At 37.9% G+C, this 18,391-nt stretch overlaps 1 protein-coding gene across 13 annotated transcripts in view; it reads right to left on the reverse strand.

Moving 5' to 3' along the window:
* LOC143039374 (uncharacterized) overlaps window positions 1-18,391 on the reverse strand; it is a 1,426,499-nt gene that overhangs the window by 315,836 nt on the left and 1,092,272 nt on the right. For all 13 annotated transcript variants that reach the window (XM_076209287.1, XM_076209284.1, XM_076209291.1 and 10 more), the window contains one exon: window positions 10,403-10,488. In XM_076209287.1, coding sequence (XP_076065402.1) covers window positions 10,403-10,488 — 86 coding nt within the window. The remainder of the gene's footprint in view (window positions 1-10,402; window positions 10,489-18,391) is intronic.

Below are 18,391 nucleotides of genomic sequence, written 5' to 3' on the forward strand. Positions count from 1 at the left end.
CACCGCGGAAGTCTTAAGGGACAACAGATCGACGGGGTGTTGTGTCAAGGAGAGGCTTCTAACGCCTGACAGTTACACTGGAAATTATGTAACCGTGAGTCTTATCAACGGGACTCGGGTGATCTGCCCCTTAGCTACGGCTCACACGAAGACACCACCCAAACCTGTGCAGCGGCGGTTACCAGAGGAGCCGCCAGAGCAACCAACCAGGTAAAACCTTTGATACTTTCATCTGTTTCAGATCTTGCAAATAGTGAGGACGTAGTTGCCGAGCAAACGACCGATCCCACACTTGCCATGGTTTGTAAGAAGGTTCTAGAGGGACATTGCAGAACTTCTCGGGGAACGGAAACCAGATTCCTTAAGAAAAGGGGAAGACTTTATCGCAGTACGGTGTATCCAAGCGGGGACTCGAGACTACAGTTCGTCGTTCCAGAGAAGTACCGCCTGGCAGTGTTTAAGCTGGGTCATCATGCTGCACTAGGTGGACACATGGGAGTACAGAAAACTCAAGATAGAATTCAGTCTCAATTTTTCTGGCCTGGGATAGGCAGAGAGATAGTGAGGATGATGAGGTCATGTGACGTATGTCAGAAGACTACAGATCGCGGCCGAGTGAAGCCTGCACCACTCTGATTTCTGAGCCATTCCAGCGAGTGGCTGTGGACGTCGTTGGACCTATCATTCCAAGGGCAGCTGACGGAGCCAAATACACCCTTACCTGCGTGGGCTTCGCGACGAGATGGTCTGAAGCAGTACCCCTTCGCAATATTGAAACCATAACTGTCGCCGAAGCAATGTTCGAAATCTTTTGTCGCGTGGGCATTCCTAAGCAAGTGTTGTCCGACCGGGGGAGCCAGTTCACTTCAGTCATGATGGAAGAGTTGCTGAGGCTACTGGCTGTAAAAGGGCTCAGGACTACCCCTTACCACTCTGTGAGCGTTTCAATGGCACCCTCAAGAAGATGCTGAAGCGGATGGCAGCAGAGCAACCTAAGGAATGGCCACGATTTATCGCCCCTCTACTATTCGCCAACCGCGAAGTACCCCAAGCTTCACCACAGTTCTCACCATTTGAGTTAGTCTACGGCAGGTCAGTTCGTGGTCCTCTGCAAGTACTGCGAGAACTCTGGAACGAAGAAGAGCCTGACCCCGCAGTGAAGACAACTTATGCATATGTGCTGGACTAGGCCGAACGACTACGAGAGACATGTGAAGAAGCAAAGCAAAAGCTACTGAAAGCTAAGGAAGTTCAGAAGGCGTACAACTACAAGAAAACTAAGCTGAGGATCCTCGAGGAAGGAGACCAGTGCCTCCTCCTTCTACCCACCGCGCACAACAAGTTGCTGTCGCAATGGCAAGGACCTTTTGAAGTAGTCAAACGTCTCAATGATTTGAACTACTTGGTGCAAGTGGGACCAGACCAAAAGAGGTTCCACATTAATATGCTGAAGAAATATTACACACCTCAAGTTACATGTTCGGCAGTTGGTCAAGAATGTTTGCTGAATAGGGGAGATCGTGTGCTATCACCTGAACAGTACGAGTGTCTGCAGATTGTCGAAGGCCAGTTTAAGCAGTCGCAGATGGTCTCTGCTGCCGTGGTTATACCAGAGGTTGAGGAATTGACAGATTGCGCACCCCTTACCCGTGAAGCTATTCAAGGCGAAACGGTGGAGGATGTGCAAGTACCTCCGAGGCTTGGTCCAGAGCAGAAGAGACGTATAAATTCTATTCTCCAGCGACATTCAGCAGTGTTCTCCGATAAGCCTGGAGTCGCCAAGGTGGATTGCCACGAAATACAGCTGACGAGCAGCGTACCCGTCAGATTGAAGCCATACCCGATACCCATTCGTCTGGTGGATGCGGTCAAGAAGGAGATAGACAACATGGAAGCTGCAGGCATCATAGAGAAGTCATCGTCTCCCTACTGCAGTCCTATAGTCGTTGTACGCAAGAAGTATGGAGGTGTACGAATCTGTGGAGATTACCGCGGAGTAAATGCAGTAACCCAGGTGGATGCAGAGCCAATGAGCAATCAGCAGGAAATATTTGCAAAGGCCGCCAACTCCAAAATCTTTTCCAAGATGGATTTGGCGAAAGGATTCTTCCAGATTCCGCTGGAGGAGAGAAGCAAACAGGTCACGGCAGTCGCAATACCCAACGGACTTTACCAGTTCAAAGTACTACCTTTTGGACTTACCAACTCCCCAGCAGTTTTTAACCGTGCCATGCGTCAAGTTCTGCGCGGCATCCATGGAGTGGAAGCTTTTGTGGACGATATACTCATCCACTCTTCTACCTTCGAGGAACATCTGGAGATCCTGGAGAAGGTACTTAAGAGACTTAGTTCAGTGAATATGACAGTCAAGCCGTCTAAATGCGAACTTTTCCAGAAGAAAGTACAGTTCCTGGGACATACCTTAGGCGAAGGACGATGTGGATGCCAGGATAGCAAGATAATGAAGATCAAGAATGCATCTCGGCCGACCACGAAGAAACAGGTCCGATCGTTCTTGGGACTTGTGGGCTACTACCGCAGGTTCATTCCGAATTTTGCAGTCCTCGCCTTGCCACTCACAGAGCTTCTCAACAAGAATGCTCCCAACAAGTTGACATGGAGGCCTAGACATGAGGAAGCGTTTACGACGAACCTTCTCTGTAAGTAGCCGATACTTCAACTACCAGACTTCAACCAGCCTTTCATCCTTCGGACCGATGCATCCCAAGAAGGAGTTGGAGCTATCCTTATGCAAGAAAAGGATGGGGATAATTTTCCTATCAGTTACCATAGTATGAAAACGAAGCCAGCGCAGCTAAACTATAGTACGGTGGAAAAGGAGTTCCTTGCAGTTGTAGAGAGCGTCAAAAAGTATTACTACTTTCTTTACAGAGATCAATTTGTTTTAGAGAATGATCACATGCCCCTTTCGAGCCTCAGGACCTCCAAGAACGTCAACGCCCGAATCATGAGGTGGGCATTGTACCTCCAGCAGTTCAACGTGGTCATCCGGTACATCAAAGGAAGTTCAAATGTTGGAGATGACCTGATGTTCCGACTGCTCGAGAAAGACGTAAAAGTGTAGTAATTGTACTTTTATAGAATATTGTAGTTGTGCAGTTAGATTTCAATTCAATTACATATCAGTGTCTCTATGTAATTATTACTGGAGTAATTGGTTAGACATTGCGTGGAGCAATATCTTTTTGTGTGGGCGAGTGTCACAGATCACTTGTGACTCGTAAAATTTGGCTGAATTATACATATACATAAACAGCTCATTAACTAATACATCAATTACAGTTTGAAGAAACTAAGTGGTTTGCGAGAGTATCACCAATTTGCGTAATCGAAGTTCGAAACTCTGAAGCATCAAATACCAAGACTTGGAAACTCTGAAGCTTCAAACCTCCGAAACTTCGAAACTCAAACTCCGAAGCGCGAAGAGTGGAGGGAGAATGACCAGAATGGACAGTCAAGAATCGACACAACTGGTGAAAGATTCTGACAGAAATAGACAGTGTAATCAGTGTATTTGCCCCCTCCAAAAAAAAAAAACAGGAGGCTGATGTTCGTGTGAGATCCCATGAACAATGCTATGTGTTATTAATGTAATTTAAATACTTTTATTAACAGGTTCAGAAGTTCATACACGTTTTTGTTTGTATTTCTGTTTTTGAAGCTACTTCTATTTTTATTACTTCCATGAGTCCATGTGCACTAACACTACACACGGATCCTACAATAATTTCTGTCTATGCGAGAGTATACACGTGCCAGTGCCTTATCACTGACTAGCACAAGCGTGTAACAATATAAAACGAATATTTATTCTATTATATATGTCTAAAATACAGAAAAATCTGAAAAACCTTATTAAGTATACTCCAGACTTCTGATACATCAGACTACTCAGAGGAAGGAATTCAGGTTAGCCCCCCCCAAATTCTTATCCTGGATCCGCCACTGGAGAGAGAGGAGATTTGATAGCTATTTACAGAATCATGAAAGGCATAGAAATTACTGATAGAGAGAATCTGATAAAATGGGATGACAGAAATACAAGAGGACATGGAAAGAAAATAAAAAAAGACAGCTATAGAAGAGATCTGAAAAAGAACAGCTTTCCTCACAGAGTAATAGACAGTTGGAACAAGTTAGATGAGAAAGTGGTGTGTGCAAAAACAATACATGAATTTAAAAATAGTTTAGATAAAATGAGATATGAAGACGGGACCCCACGAGCATAGCTCCCCTTCCCGTAAAATACAACTAGGTAAATACAACTAGGTAAATACACACACAATGGAATTTGGAAAAAGTAAAAACAGAATAACAGGATCATATAAATTGGGAGAAGAAGGAATAAAAAAAGTAGAATATGAAAAGGACCTGGGAGTCATTGTTATGAATAATATGTCACCTGAGAAACATATAAATAAGATTTTTGGAGAAACCTATGATTTAATAAGAACAATCAAAGTTGCATTTACATATCTGGATGAAGAAATGGTAAAGAAAATTCTAATCACCCTGATAAGACCAAGATTGGAATATGCAGCAACGATATGGTCACCAAGTACAAAAAAATGTATAAAAAAAAATTGAAAGAATACAAAGAGCAATTACAAAATTGGCACCTACACTCTCAAAACTATCATATGAAGAGAGACTAGCAAAACTTGAACTAAAGACACTAGAGCAAAGAAGAGAGAGAGGAGATTTGATAGCTATTTACAGAATCATGAAAGGCATAGAAATTACTGATAGAGAGAATCTGATAACATGGGATGATAGAAATACAAGAGGACATGGAAAGAAAGAAAAAAAAATACAGCTATAGAAGAGATCTGAAAAAGAACAGCTTTCCTCACAGAGTAATAGACAGTTGGAACAAGTTAGATGAGAAAGTGGTGTGTGCAAAAACAATACATGAATTTAAAAATAGTTTAGATAAAATGAGATATGAAAACGGGACACCACGAGCATAGCTCCCCTTCCCGTAGAATACAACTAGGTAAATACACACACACACACACACACACTTCAACGAACGGACGGCATAGACGACGTTCTGAAGAAAAAGTGAAATTTCGTGGATCCCAAAGCAAAGGAAGTACCTATTGTATTTACAGGGTGGGGGGGAAATTGCTCGTGGTGTAGGGAAAGTAAGGAAAAAGGAGAAGGGGAGGGATTACTGAGGGAAATGGAAGGAAATGAGGAAGGTGAGGACTTGGCCCAGGCAGGCAGACGAAATCTAAACAAACGAGGTCCGGACCAATTTAGTGATGATGAAATGTCTAACAAAAATGTAAAGATTAGAAGTACAGATAAGAGCAATACAGTAGAAGATGATGAGAATATTTTCCAGGGATTTAAAGAGGGTGGGGGGGACACAATCCCTCCCCCCAATTAACAAGACTAGAAGAGAAACTCGATAAGATGATCGAGCACTGGGAATTTAAGTTCGGTCACGTTAACAACATTGTGCAGAGTTGAAAAATTGGAAGAACTAGAGAAGGCGAACAAAAACTTAACTAAGGAAATTGAAGAATTAAAAAAACAGTTAAAAGAAGTAAAAGAAGAGAATAAAGTCTTAAAGGAGAATAATAAGGAGAACAAGGAGGGTTGGAAAAAAATCCAAGAAAATAGCAAAGTTGCATTCACTGACATAATCAGACAGCAAATGAATGAACAAACTGAAGACTCAGTTATTAAAGTGATGAGACAGAAGGAGAATATAGTAAGAGACTTAGCAGACAGAAAGAAATGCATAATTATATTAGGAATGGAAGAGAATCATAACCCAGATAGAACCACAAGAATCAAAGAGGAAAATGAAAAAGTAAGAAATTTACTAGAATTAGTTCAGGAAGATGAACCAGAAATAATGAAACAAATCGAAGAGAAATTCAGGCTCGGGAAATATAGTACAGACAAGACCAGACCAATTAAGATTAAATTCAGGTCACAAACTACGGCTGAGAATATCTTATCCAAAACAGGGAAACTAGCAACAAGTGAACAATATAAAAAGGTATGGATAAAAAGGGAAATGAATAAAGAGGAAAGAGAGGAAGAAAAACAGAAAAGACTTAAAGCTAAGGAAAAAAACGAGAAAAGAACGGAGTCAGAAAAAGAGAGATTCTATTGGAGAGTAGTGAATATGAAACTAAAGAAAGTCTACATACAAGAGAAAAACAAAAGGGAAACAGAGAACACAATGGAAGTGGCAGAAAACTAAGAGTGTCTTACACAAATTTAGATGGATTAATAACAGGATTGAATGAGCTGAATGATTATTTGAAGGAAAAAGAACCAGACATAATGGGAATTGTAGAAACAAAATTAAAAGGTCCACTACCACCCAACAGTGTAGGACATGATGCATATAATTATTGGATTAGAAACAGAGTGAAAAAGGAAGGGGGTGGAGTTATGTTCCTGACTAAGAAGGATATAAACGTGAAGTGTGTCACATATGGAAAGAATACAGTAGAGATGATAATGATGGAAGTAGAAGACAGAGATAAGAAGAGCAGAAAGTTTGTGATAAATTATGTGCCCCCGAAAACAGCCTCATGGGAAGAGAGTGAACATAAAATTATGTTAGAGGACACAAAGATAACATTAAACAAGATAATGGAAGAGGGAGGAAAAATAATTATGATGGGCGACTTTAATTGCAAAGAAATCTGCTGGGAAGAGATGACAGTAAAGGGTGGAGACGGCTCATGGGGAAACGCTCTACTTGAGATGGTTACTGACCATACAATGACACAATGGATACAGGAGAACACTAGGTATAGAAATGAAGAAGAGCCATCAAGACTAGACCTAATAATTACATCTGAACCTAGAATAGTGGACAAGATTGAATATAAAACACCAATAAATAAAAGTGACCACATATTGATTGAACTGGAACTTAATGAAGAAAAATATATGAAAAGAAATGAACAATATAGAAAAGGAAGAATGATGTATGAAAAAACAAACTTTGATAAAATAAGAGAATTCTTTCAAAAGGAAAACTGGGAAGAAATATACAAAGAAGAAACAACAGTAGAAGAGAAATGGAATATTTTGACAAAAATTTACACAAAAGGAGTGGAAAAGTATGTCCCAAGACAAAAACAAGAAAAAGAATATGTAAAATGCTGGTACAACAAAAGTTGTAGGGAGTTAAAAGACAAAAGAGACAAAGCCTGGACCAGATGGAAAAAAGACAGAAGACCTGAAAAATGGAAAATATATACCGGTTATAGAAATGAATATGTACAAACGTGCAGAGAGGAAAAGAGAAAATATGAAAAAGATATCATAGAAAAGTGTAAAGATCAACCAAAACTATTCTACAGATTTGTAAACAATAAACTGAAAAACAAACAAGACTTGGAGAAATTAAGACAAGAGGGAGTTGAATACACAGAGGAAATGGAAATGGCGGAAATTATGAACAAACATTTTAAATCAGTGTTTACAAGGGAGAACATACAACCTGAAGAGATTGAATGGAAAGAGAAAGTCCCCCCTATGGAAGAAATAGAAGTAACAAAGAATGAAATATTAACACACTTGAGTAATCTTGATGTCAGAAAATCGCATGGACCAGATGAAATAGCAAACTGGATACTGAAAGAATGCAGGAATGAACTGGCAGACAAAATACATAGCATACTAAACAGTTCCTTGAAAGAAGGAAAAGTTCCAGAAGATTGGAAAAAAGCAAATATAGTACCTATATATAAAGGAGGAAATAAAGAACCTACCAACTATAGACCAGTCTCTCTAACAAGTACAATAGCAAAAATTTGTGAAAGAATTATCAAAAGTAGATGGGTAAAATATTTAGAAAAAAACAAAGTGTTAAACCCAAGGCAATTTGGATTCAGACAAGGACGATCATGCGTCACCAATTTAATATGTTTCTATTCAAGGCTAATAGATATAATACAAGAAAGAGATGGATGGGCGGACTGTGCATTTCTAGACCTAAAGAAAGCTTTTGACAAAGTACCACATAAGAAGTTGCTTAAGAAATTAGAAACTGAAGGAGGAATACAGGGAAAACTACTAAATTGGATGGAAGACTTTTTGCAAGAAAGAAAAATGAGAGTAGTGATAAGAAACCAGCACTCAAAATGGGATGAAGTAATAAGCGGTGTTCCGCAGGGAACAGTTCTGGCCCCAATAATGTTTGCTATATATATTAACGATATGGATGAAGGAATTGAAAGCTATATGAGCTTCTTTGCAGATGATGCAAAACTACTGAAAAGAGTGAAAACTGAAGAAGATTGTGAATCACTACAGAGAGATCTAAATAAAGTACAAGAATGGAGTAGGAAGTGGGAGATGGAGTTCAATACAAAAAAGTGTAGTATAATGGAATTTGGAAAAAGCAAAAACAGAATAACAGGAGCATATAAATTGGGAGAAGAAGGAATAAAAAAAGTAGAAAATGAGAAGGACCTGGGAGTCATTGTTATGAATAATATGTCACCTGAGAAACATATAAATAAGATTTTTGGAGAAACTTATAATTTAATAAGAACAATCAAAGTTGCATTTACATACCTGGATGAAGAAATGGTGAAGAAAATCCTAATCACCCTGATAAGACCAAGATTGGAATATGCAGCAACGATATGGTCACCAAGTACAAAAAAATGTATAAAAAAAACTTGAAAGAATACAAAGAGCAATTACAAAATTGGCACCTACACTCTCAAAACTATCATATGAAGAGAGACTAGCAAAACTTGAATTACAGACACTAGAGCAAAGAAGAGAGAGAGGAGATTTGATAGCTATTTACAGAATCATGAAAGGCATAGAAATTACTGATAGAGAGAATCTGATAAAATGGGATGACAGAAATACAAGAGGACATGGAAAGAAAATAAAAAAAGACAGCTATAGAAGAGATCTGAAAAAGAACAGCTTTCCTCACAGAGTAATAGACAGTTGGAACAAGTTAGATGAGAAAGTGGTGTGTGCAAAAACAATACATGAATTTAAAAATAGTTTAGATAAAATGAGATATGAAGACGGGACCCCACGAGCATAGCTCCCCTTCCCGTTAAATATAACTAGGTAAATACAACTAGGTAAATACACACCAAGATTGGAATATGCAGCAACGATATGGTCACCAAGTACAAAAAAATGTATAAGAAAGCTTGAAAGAATAAAAAGAGCAATTACAAAATTGGCACCTACACTCTCAAAACTATCATATGAAGAGAGACTAGCAAAACTTGAACTACAGACACTAGAGCAAAGAAGAGAGAGAGGAGATTTGATAACTACAGAATCATGAAAGGCATAGAAATTACTGATAGAGAGAATCTGATAAAATGGGATGATAGAAATACAAGAGGACATGGAAAGAAAATAAAAAAGACAGCTATAGAAGAGATCTGAAAAAGAACAGCTTTCCTCACAGAGTAAAAGACAGTTGGAACAAGTTAGATGAGAAAGTGGTGTGTGCAAAAACAATACATGAATTTAAAAATAGTTTAGATAAAATGAGATATGAAGACGGGATACCACGAGCATAGCTCCCCTTCCCGTAAAATACAGCTAGGTAAATACAACTAGGTAAATACACACGTACACATACACTGGGACAAGAGAAACACAAGAGGACATGGAAGGAAATTAAGAAAACATAGCTATAGAAGAGAATTGAAGAAAAACAGTTTTCCACATAGAGTTTTAGACACTTGGAACAAACTGGATAATGAAATAGTAAGAGCAAAAACCATTCACGAGTTTAAAAGCAAACTAGACACTGAGAGATACAATGGCGGGACAACACGAGCATAGCTCCCCTTCCCGCAAAATACAACTAGGTAAATACATACATACGGTTCTCGGTATTTAATATGGAAAGTCAGCATACGCGGATTTGATTATATGCGGTAATTTCAGGAACCTAACCCCCGCGTTATTTGAGGGACTCCTGCATATATAAGAAAATTAGAATACAAAGAGAAAAGACAAAGTTGGTGCCAACACTTGCAAACCTGACATGTGAACAAATACTGGTTGAACTGGAATCGCCACCCTAGAACAAAGAAGAGAATGAGGGGACCTACTAACCATCTACAGAATTATGAAAGGGAAAGAATGCCTTGATAGAGAGGACTTATTAAAGTGGGACAGAGGAAAAACACAAGGACATGCAATTAAACTCAAAATGAATAACTATAGAAGTCTTGAAAAAAAAACAGCTTCCCACACAGAGTGATAGATATATGGAACAAACTGTATGAAGATATAGTGTATGCAAACACAATACAAGAATTTAAGAACAAACTTGATCTTGCGAGATACAAAAACAGGTCACCACGAGCATAGCTCCCCTTCCCATATAATACAACTAGGTAAATACCTTTCTCATGACTGGCCTTTTGCCTCCCACGTTGACTATTTTCCCAGGTCCCCAGCAACGGTTATCATATACCACATCTTGTTGACCTGTTAAAAAGGATTAGAAATAAAAATGTTAAATAATCTTTTTTATATGAAATGCACAAAATGACACATTCTGCAACATATAGTTGCCCCAATACAAAGTGGAGTCAATACTCTAAATGAAATAATCAAGAGAAAGATGGTAATAGTCTGATGTAGCTGATGACCATCAAAGCAAGTCAAGTCTTTATAAGAAAAAAAAAAAAAGAGAGAGAGAGAGAGAGAAATGTAAAATTCAATGTACACCTGCCCTCAAGTTAAAGAATTAAGACATTGTCAGTGAGATGGTACCAGTGTAAAACGATGTGAACTGGCAACCTTCTCAGCCCCCTCCCCCATCCACTTACGGGGATGAAACCCATATCTTTAATTTTAATCCATGGTACAGATGACACTTGTTGCCCCATTGCGACAGGTGAACATAAGTGACCATCCCTCATTACGAGGCACAATAACTAGTGACAGCTTTCCTGCTGGGAGGACCAATGAAAAACTATGTAAATTAATATCCAACAGCTCTCCAGCCACTGCAGCACACTAGCCCAGATAGCTCTTCCCCTCTTTTGTAGTGTAGGCTCCTACTATTGGCACATACAGTCATCCCTCGTTATTCGCAGGTTTTTTATCCGCGGTTTTGACTATTCGCGGATTTCAATTAAAACAAAAAAAAACAAAAAAACAAAAAAACTGTTGACTGCGCATGCCGGGCCAGGCGTCACTGCTGACTATTGTGCGTGTATGATACTTTAGAATAAAAACATTAAATTCACCAGAGGTTTTATTACACATGTATTGAGTCTGTTTCATTGCCTGCATATTCTAGTGGTTGAATATGATTGTATTTCTTCACTTTGGCTCAGATTTCAATTAAAAAACAAATGACTGTCGACTGTGTGCGCCGGGCCAGGCATCACTGCTGACTACTGTGTATGATATTTTAGAATAAAGATATTAAATTCACCAGAGGTTTTATTACACGTATATTGAGTCTGCCTCTGGCAGCCGATAGCAGAACCAAGCTGTTTGACTCGCTCAATGACTCACCCCCGACACTGCATGGGTGTAGAACTGTAGATTTACTGTGACACTGCGCAGGTTAACATCTCGATAGCTCTCTCTCCCTGCACACCTACGTTCTTTTTTTACTCTCACTGAGTAATAATAATAATAATAATAATAACAATAATAATAATAAAAATAATAATACTGTTGGCACAATAACTATTGATATAATCTCCTCTTGGCATTTATTCCCAGTTTCATATTTCTCATAACGACGCTTGGGTAGTACGGTATGTATTCTTATTTTATTGAATCTTTTTACTTGCAATCTTTCCAATAATTTGAGTCTTTATGACAAAAGGGAATACACTCCACCATTGACCATTGTGGAATGACCCGGTCGTGCTCCAGATTCGATTGTTTCTGTTGACGGTCACTGGGTTAGTGCAATGGTATAGTCTCTGGCCATATTGTATCATTTTTTGTTTATTATATGTTATTAAATTATACTTGTTAACCGCTGATATATGAGAAGTGAATTTATTATACATTTATTATACATTTAAAGTATGTTTCAACTGTTAATAGAGAAATGTGGCTAGAATGAAGCATGAAAGTGCTAGTTTTGGCAGTGACATTCTGTAGATTTTCAATTGTTTCCTCAAAATGAGTATTCGCGGTTTTAGCCATTCGTGGGGGTTTTGAGAATGTATCCCCTGTGAATAATGAGGGATGACTGTACTGTCAATTCCTTAAATTAATCTTCTCACTACCCTAGATGAATCTTGGCAGGTTTTCACCTTGTTCATGCATTGCAGCCATCTCTTGATGGCTTACTAGGAAAAAATAAAGACATTTAACTATATGTTACTGTAATAAACTGGTAAATGGCAAAATAGAATAAATGAAAATAAAGTCGCAAACATTCGAACATCATCAGGATGCTTTCAACATGAACAGGATTTTTGAGTGATGTCTGTTATACAAAGCCTGTACAGATATGATTATTCACATTTACGTGGGATAATGGAAGACTAAATGTCATTACAGTTTATAGAGACTTTTATGCTACAGTAATAAATTGCTAAATGATATAATGGAATAAATTAAAATAAAGTTGATAACACTAGCACATTCATGAAAGTAAGTACGTATCTGGAATTATGTTACAAGAGGCACTGGGCCGTAACTTTTAAGTGCACATACACACGACCACAGCACTTCACCACACCACACCACATGTACACTGTAATAAACTGGTAAATGGCAAAATAGAATAAATGAAAATAACATCTGGTAGAAAGATGAGAGTAGTGCTTAGAGAAAAATATTTAGATTGGAAAGAGGTGATCAGTGGAGAACCACAAGGATCTGTATTGGCACCAATAATGTTTGCTATTTTTGTGAATGACACAGATGAGGATGTGAAATGTTACATGAGCTTCTTTGCAGACAACACCAAACTGTTAAGGGAAGTAGAAACTAATAAGGACTGTGAAGCACTGAAGGAAGACCTGAATAAGGTATGGAACTGGAGTCAGAAATGGGAAATGGACTTTAATACTAAGAAGTGTAGCATAATGGAGTTTGGAAAAAGCAAAAATAGAATATCAGGAAAATATACAATTGGAACCAAGGGGGTAAAGAAGAAAGGATCCGAAAAAGATTTGGGGGTAATTATCACAAACGACTTGTCCTATGAGAAACAGATTAACAAAACTGTCGGGGAGGCATACAACTTGCTAAGATCAATAAAAGTGGCATTTGCATACTCGGACGAAGACATGATAAAAAAAATATTGGTTACATTGATAAGGCCTAGACTAGAATATGCGGCGACATTGTGGTCACCCAGTACCAAAAAGAATATAAAGAAAATAGAAAGAATCCAGAGAGCAGCAACAAAAATGGCACCTGCACTTGCAAACCTATCATATGAGGAGAGATTGGCTAAACTGGAGTTACCTACGCTGGAGCAAAGAAGAGAGAGAGGTGACCTACTGACCATCTACAGAATCATGAAAGGCACAGAGATACTCGATAGAGGGGACTTACTAAACTGGGACAAGAGAAACACAAGAGGACATGGAAATAAAATAAAAAAACATAGCTACAGAAGAGAACTGAAAAAAAAAACAGTTTTCCACATAGAGTAGTGGACACTTGGAACAAACTGGACAAAGAAATAGTATGTGCAAAAACATTTCATGAGTTTAAAAGCAAACTAGACATTGCGAGATACAAAGGCGGGACACCACAAGCATAGCTCCCCTTCCCATAAAATACAACTTGGTAAATACACTGTGGTGCTAAAGGTTTCATGTTTGGCAGTCAATGGCAGCATATCTGCCAAAAATGGTCATGTCACCCAAGCACTGGTGTCAGATCAGGTCTACAGTGGTGCCTCAGAATTTGAATATAATTCCTTTTAGAAGGCCATACGAATGTCAAGACAATAATTGAAATTCCAAGAAAATAATGGAAAATAATATAAAAATCATACATGTCTTCACTACCGCTTCAAGAATGAAACTGAGCTTTCAAAGAGTGTGGGTAGAAGAACAACACAAAGATGAACACACCCAAGAAACATCCTGAACATTTGAGAATTTGTTGATATTTCAAAAAAAAAAAAAAATGTAATTTGGGGCAAAAATTTATTGAAAAAATTTCAAGTTCAAATTTTGGGGCGTTCAAATTACAGGCACACCACCCTCTACAAAAAATATTTGTATTTAGGAACTTTTCGGTTTTCAGAGTTTTGGATAAAGGGTTATGTATCTGTGTATTACAATAAAAAATGAAATTTCTTGGCAAACATTCTCTTAATGGATTTGATCAAACTGTGTTCAATTAGATTTCTGTGATGTTATTGTTGCATGTGATGACTTTAGCATTAACCCAGTCAACTGGGTGGTTAAAATTGTTCATGTGAATGAATATATCACTAGATTGGTTTCCCTCTCTAATGTATTTCTTGTGTTAATTAATTCATGTTTTGAGTGTTTTAGCAGTCTAACATAAAAATGATTATATGATTTACAAGGTATTTTGTACACACACCCTATATCGCTATTCATGGAATTACTTATGAGCAATTGTCTTAGTGCTCTTATTGTTAAAAAGTGCTTATAATTCCATCAATAGTGATATTGGGTGTGTGTACAAAAAACATTGTAAATCATGTAATCAGTTTTATGTTGGTCAGACTGCTTAAACACTCAAAACACGAATTAATCTACACAAGAAATATGTTAGAGAGGTAAACCAACCTAGCAGTACATTCATCCACATGAAATTTTTTAACTACCCAGTTGACTGGGATAACACTAAAGTCATCATATATATAACAATAACATCACAGAAAGAATTCTAATTGAATGCTGTTTGATCAAATCTAGTAAGGGAATAAATGTTAACATCCATCAATGCTTATACAATTAGATAGTTATGTTTGCCAAGAAATTGAAAAAGAAAGAAAAAAATTAATATACCAGTTATGAGCATATGTCCCAGGCTGGTTGGTTGCCAGGACAGTAGTAAAGCCATGTGTACTTCCTCCCACTACCTCTCTGAATTCCTACTTCACCTTCTCACATTCAGTCATATTATGTATGTTCTTTCTTCCTTTTATAATTCTTTATTTGTATTAGCACTGAAGATGTAATTATACAAAACCACTCCATTTCATTATTTACCTTTTCCTGGTGGTTACTCCTGGATATATGAACACAAGGAAAAGTGCCACAGGACTGGAAAAAGGCAAACATTGTACCAATTTATAAGAGAGGAAACAAAGAAGACCCATTAAACTACAGACCGGTCTCCCTAACAACCACAGTAGCAAAAATTTGTGAAAAAGTCGTCAAAAATAGATGGGTTAAGCATTTGGAAGAAAAAATTATACTGAATCCAAATCAATTTGGATTCAGACAAGGAAGATCATGTACAACAAACTTGATCTGTTTCTACTCATGATTAATAGACATAATACAAGAGATTGGTGGGCAGACTGTGCCTTTCTGGACCTACAAAAGACATTTGATAAGGTACCACACAAAAAACTAATAAGAAAGATAAAGTCAATAGGTGGCATCAGAGGAAAATTATTGGAATGGATGAAAGACTTCCTGACTGGGAGGAAAATGAGAGTAGTAATTAGAGACAAATTCTCAAACTGGGAACAAGTGGTAAGTGGTGTCCTGCAGGGATCAGTATTGGCCCCAATCATGTTTGCCATATACATAAATGACATGGATGAAGGAGTAGTGTTACATGAATTTCTTTGCAGATGACCCAAAAATACTAAAGAAAGAAAAAAACAGAGGAAGACTGGAACTCATTACAACAAGACTTGCACAAGATCTGGAAATGGACTAAAAAGTGGCAAGTAAAATTCAATATCAAGAAATGCAGTATAATGGAATTTGGAAAAAGTAAAAACAGAATATCGAAAGATTACAAAATTGGTGAAGAAGAGATAAAAAAGTAAACTCGGAGAAAGATCTTGGAGTCCTAATCAGCAAGGACATGACACCGGATAAGCATATTAATAAAATAGTAAGAGAAACCTACGATTTATTGAGGTCAATAAAAGTGGCATTTGCTTATTTGGATGAGGAAATGATAAAAAAATTCTAACTACACTAATAAGACCAAAACTTGAGTACGCATCAACACTATGGACACCCAGTACCAAAAAGAATATAAAGAAATTAGAAAGAATACAAAGAGCAACAACAAAACTAGCATCAACTCTTTCTGAAATGACATATGAGCAAAGACTGTCCAAATTAGAATTACCAACTCTGTAACAAAGAATGGAAAGAGGAGACTTACTATCTATAGAATAATGAAAGGAATGGAAATCTTAGATAAGAATGACTTATTGAAATGGGGTACTGGAAAAACAAGAGGACATGAAAAGAAACTAAAAAAAGATCATTACAGAAAAGATCTGAAAAAAAACAGCTTCCCACACAGAGTGATACATACTTGTAACAAATTAGATAAAGAAACAGTGTGTGCAAACATTATTCAAGATTTAAAAAAAAAATTGATGCTGAGAGATACAAAGACGGGCCACAACGAGCATACCTCCCTTCCTGTATAATTCAACTAGGTAAATACACACTTTTAGTGTTTTTATTGCATATATTTACACAGACATGACAGAATTGAATAGACACCAAGAGAAATTGTTAATTTATTAAACAAGCAATTGCTACAATTTAAGTGCTTATAAATGGTGACAACATGAATAACTAATACTTGGTTGATATCCCCTTTGCTTTTTTCAATGCAAGGACCCTTGCAGCAGGCATGTTAGTGATTAGTTCACGAATACCATCTTGAGGGATTTCTTGCCATGTTTCCCATAGTAATCCTAAGAGTTTGGGCTTTGATGATGGTTTCCTATTCTTTTTGTGAAGTTGTCAGTCTAATATGCCCCAGAAGTGTTCAATAGGGTTCACATCCAGGGACTGACTTGGCCATGGAAGTTTCCTGATCCCATTTTTGGCTTAACCAATTTAGTATTGCTTGAGTAGTGTGAAAAGGAGCTCCATCCTCCATAAATAGGAAGACATTTTTACTCATTCTACCACTGGAGAATATTGGAATGAGTCCTTCCTTTAATATAGAAACATATTTGCCTGAATTGATGTTTCCTTGCCACTCCACAAGCTCTGATCAACCATCACTCCAAATTGCACCCCACACCATTATTGAAATGCCCCTATGATTCACTGTTGGCTGCAGTCTTTTGAGGTCAAGCTCTTGACTACAGAGTCTCCAGACCCACACTCTTCCACTGTCAGAAAATAATGTGAATCATGACTCATCAGAGAAAATGACAGTGCTCCAAGAGGCCATAGGTCTCTCCATCATCTCAACAGCCCAATCTTTTCTGCGCTTGATATTGGATGGATGAAGGAGTGGTTTCCTTCCTGCAGCTCTGCCATAGTAACCCAGCTTGTAGAGATACCTGACAGCTGTTCTGGGACTGACATCAGCTTGTGCAGCTATGTCAGAGGCCTTGCAACGTGGAACTTCTTCAACATTTCTTTTGACAAGACACAAGGTTCTTTCTGAGGGCCTGGGACTACCTGAAAGGGGTTTTGTGCCCTTCTTGCCCTCTCTGGTGAGTTGTATGAACACTCTATTAGTAGTAGAGAGGGATATTGACAGACCTTCAGATATTTTGCATTGACTGAGTCCACCTAAATGTTGACCCACAATATGACCTTGCTGAAATTCAGATAGGTCTACTGCTCCTTTGGTTCGTGGTATGCTTGATTAATTTTGTATGCAATCTGAAATATAAATCTACGTAAGTATAAGATATAACGTAAATTTAAAATACCATTAAGCATTAAATAAGAGCAGAAATGCATTTTTCTTGGTGTGCCGTTACGAGCAGTAACGGGGCTTTTTTTTTTATAATTCCGTGTATCTCCATGTTTACATATTTTTTGTCGTAAGGCTCGTTTCCCCTCGGAAGGGGTTTCCATTTTTGTTTTTTGCAATGCTTTAATTTTAAGTGTATTTCGAACAGAGACCTCCTCTGTTCGAAATCCCACCTTTGTAAGTTGTCTGCAAGCTATGTCGCAAGATAACATCGCATTATTTGTACAATGTTCACTTTAAGAATTAGAATTAAGAAGGTGTGTAAGACCGGTTGCCGTTTGTGATGTCACGTCACGCATCTAGGCGCCAGTCTGGTTCGAAACTCGAAAGGTGTACACACCCCTCTTGTAGCCAACTCAGTAAGTTGTAAAACCCTTTATATTTTAGGTTTAGAGTGTACTAGTGGATCCTTTGCCATATCTTATATCATGTGTAGCTTTTAGCCTTTAGTAACTACAGACCCATTTCCAGTTTTCATAATTTCACCGTAACTATC

This window comes from Oratosquilla oratoria, chromosome 26 (genome assembly GCF_046742065.1).
Source record: "Oratosquilla oratoria isolate Oo_2021 chromosome 26, ASM4674206v1, whole genome shotgun sequence".
NCBI classification, from domain to species: Eukaryota; Metazoa; Arthropoda; class Malacostraca; order Stomatopoda; family Squillidae; genus Oratosquilla; species Oratosquilla oratoria.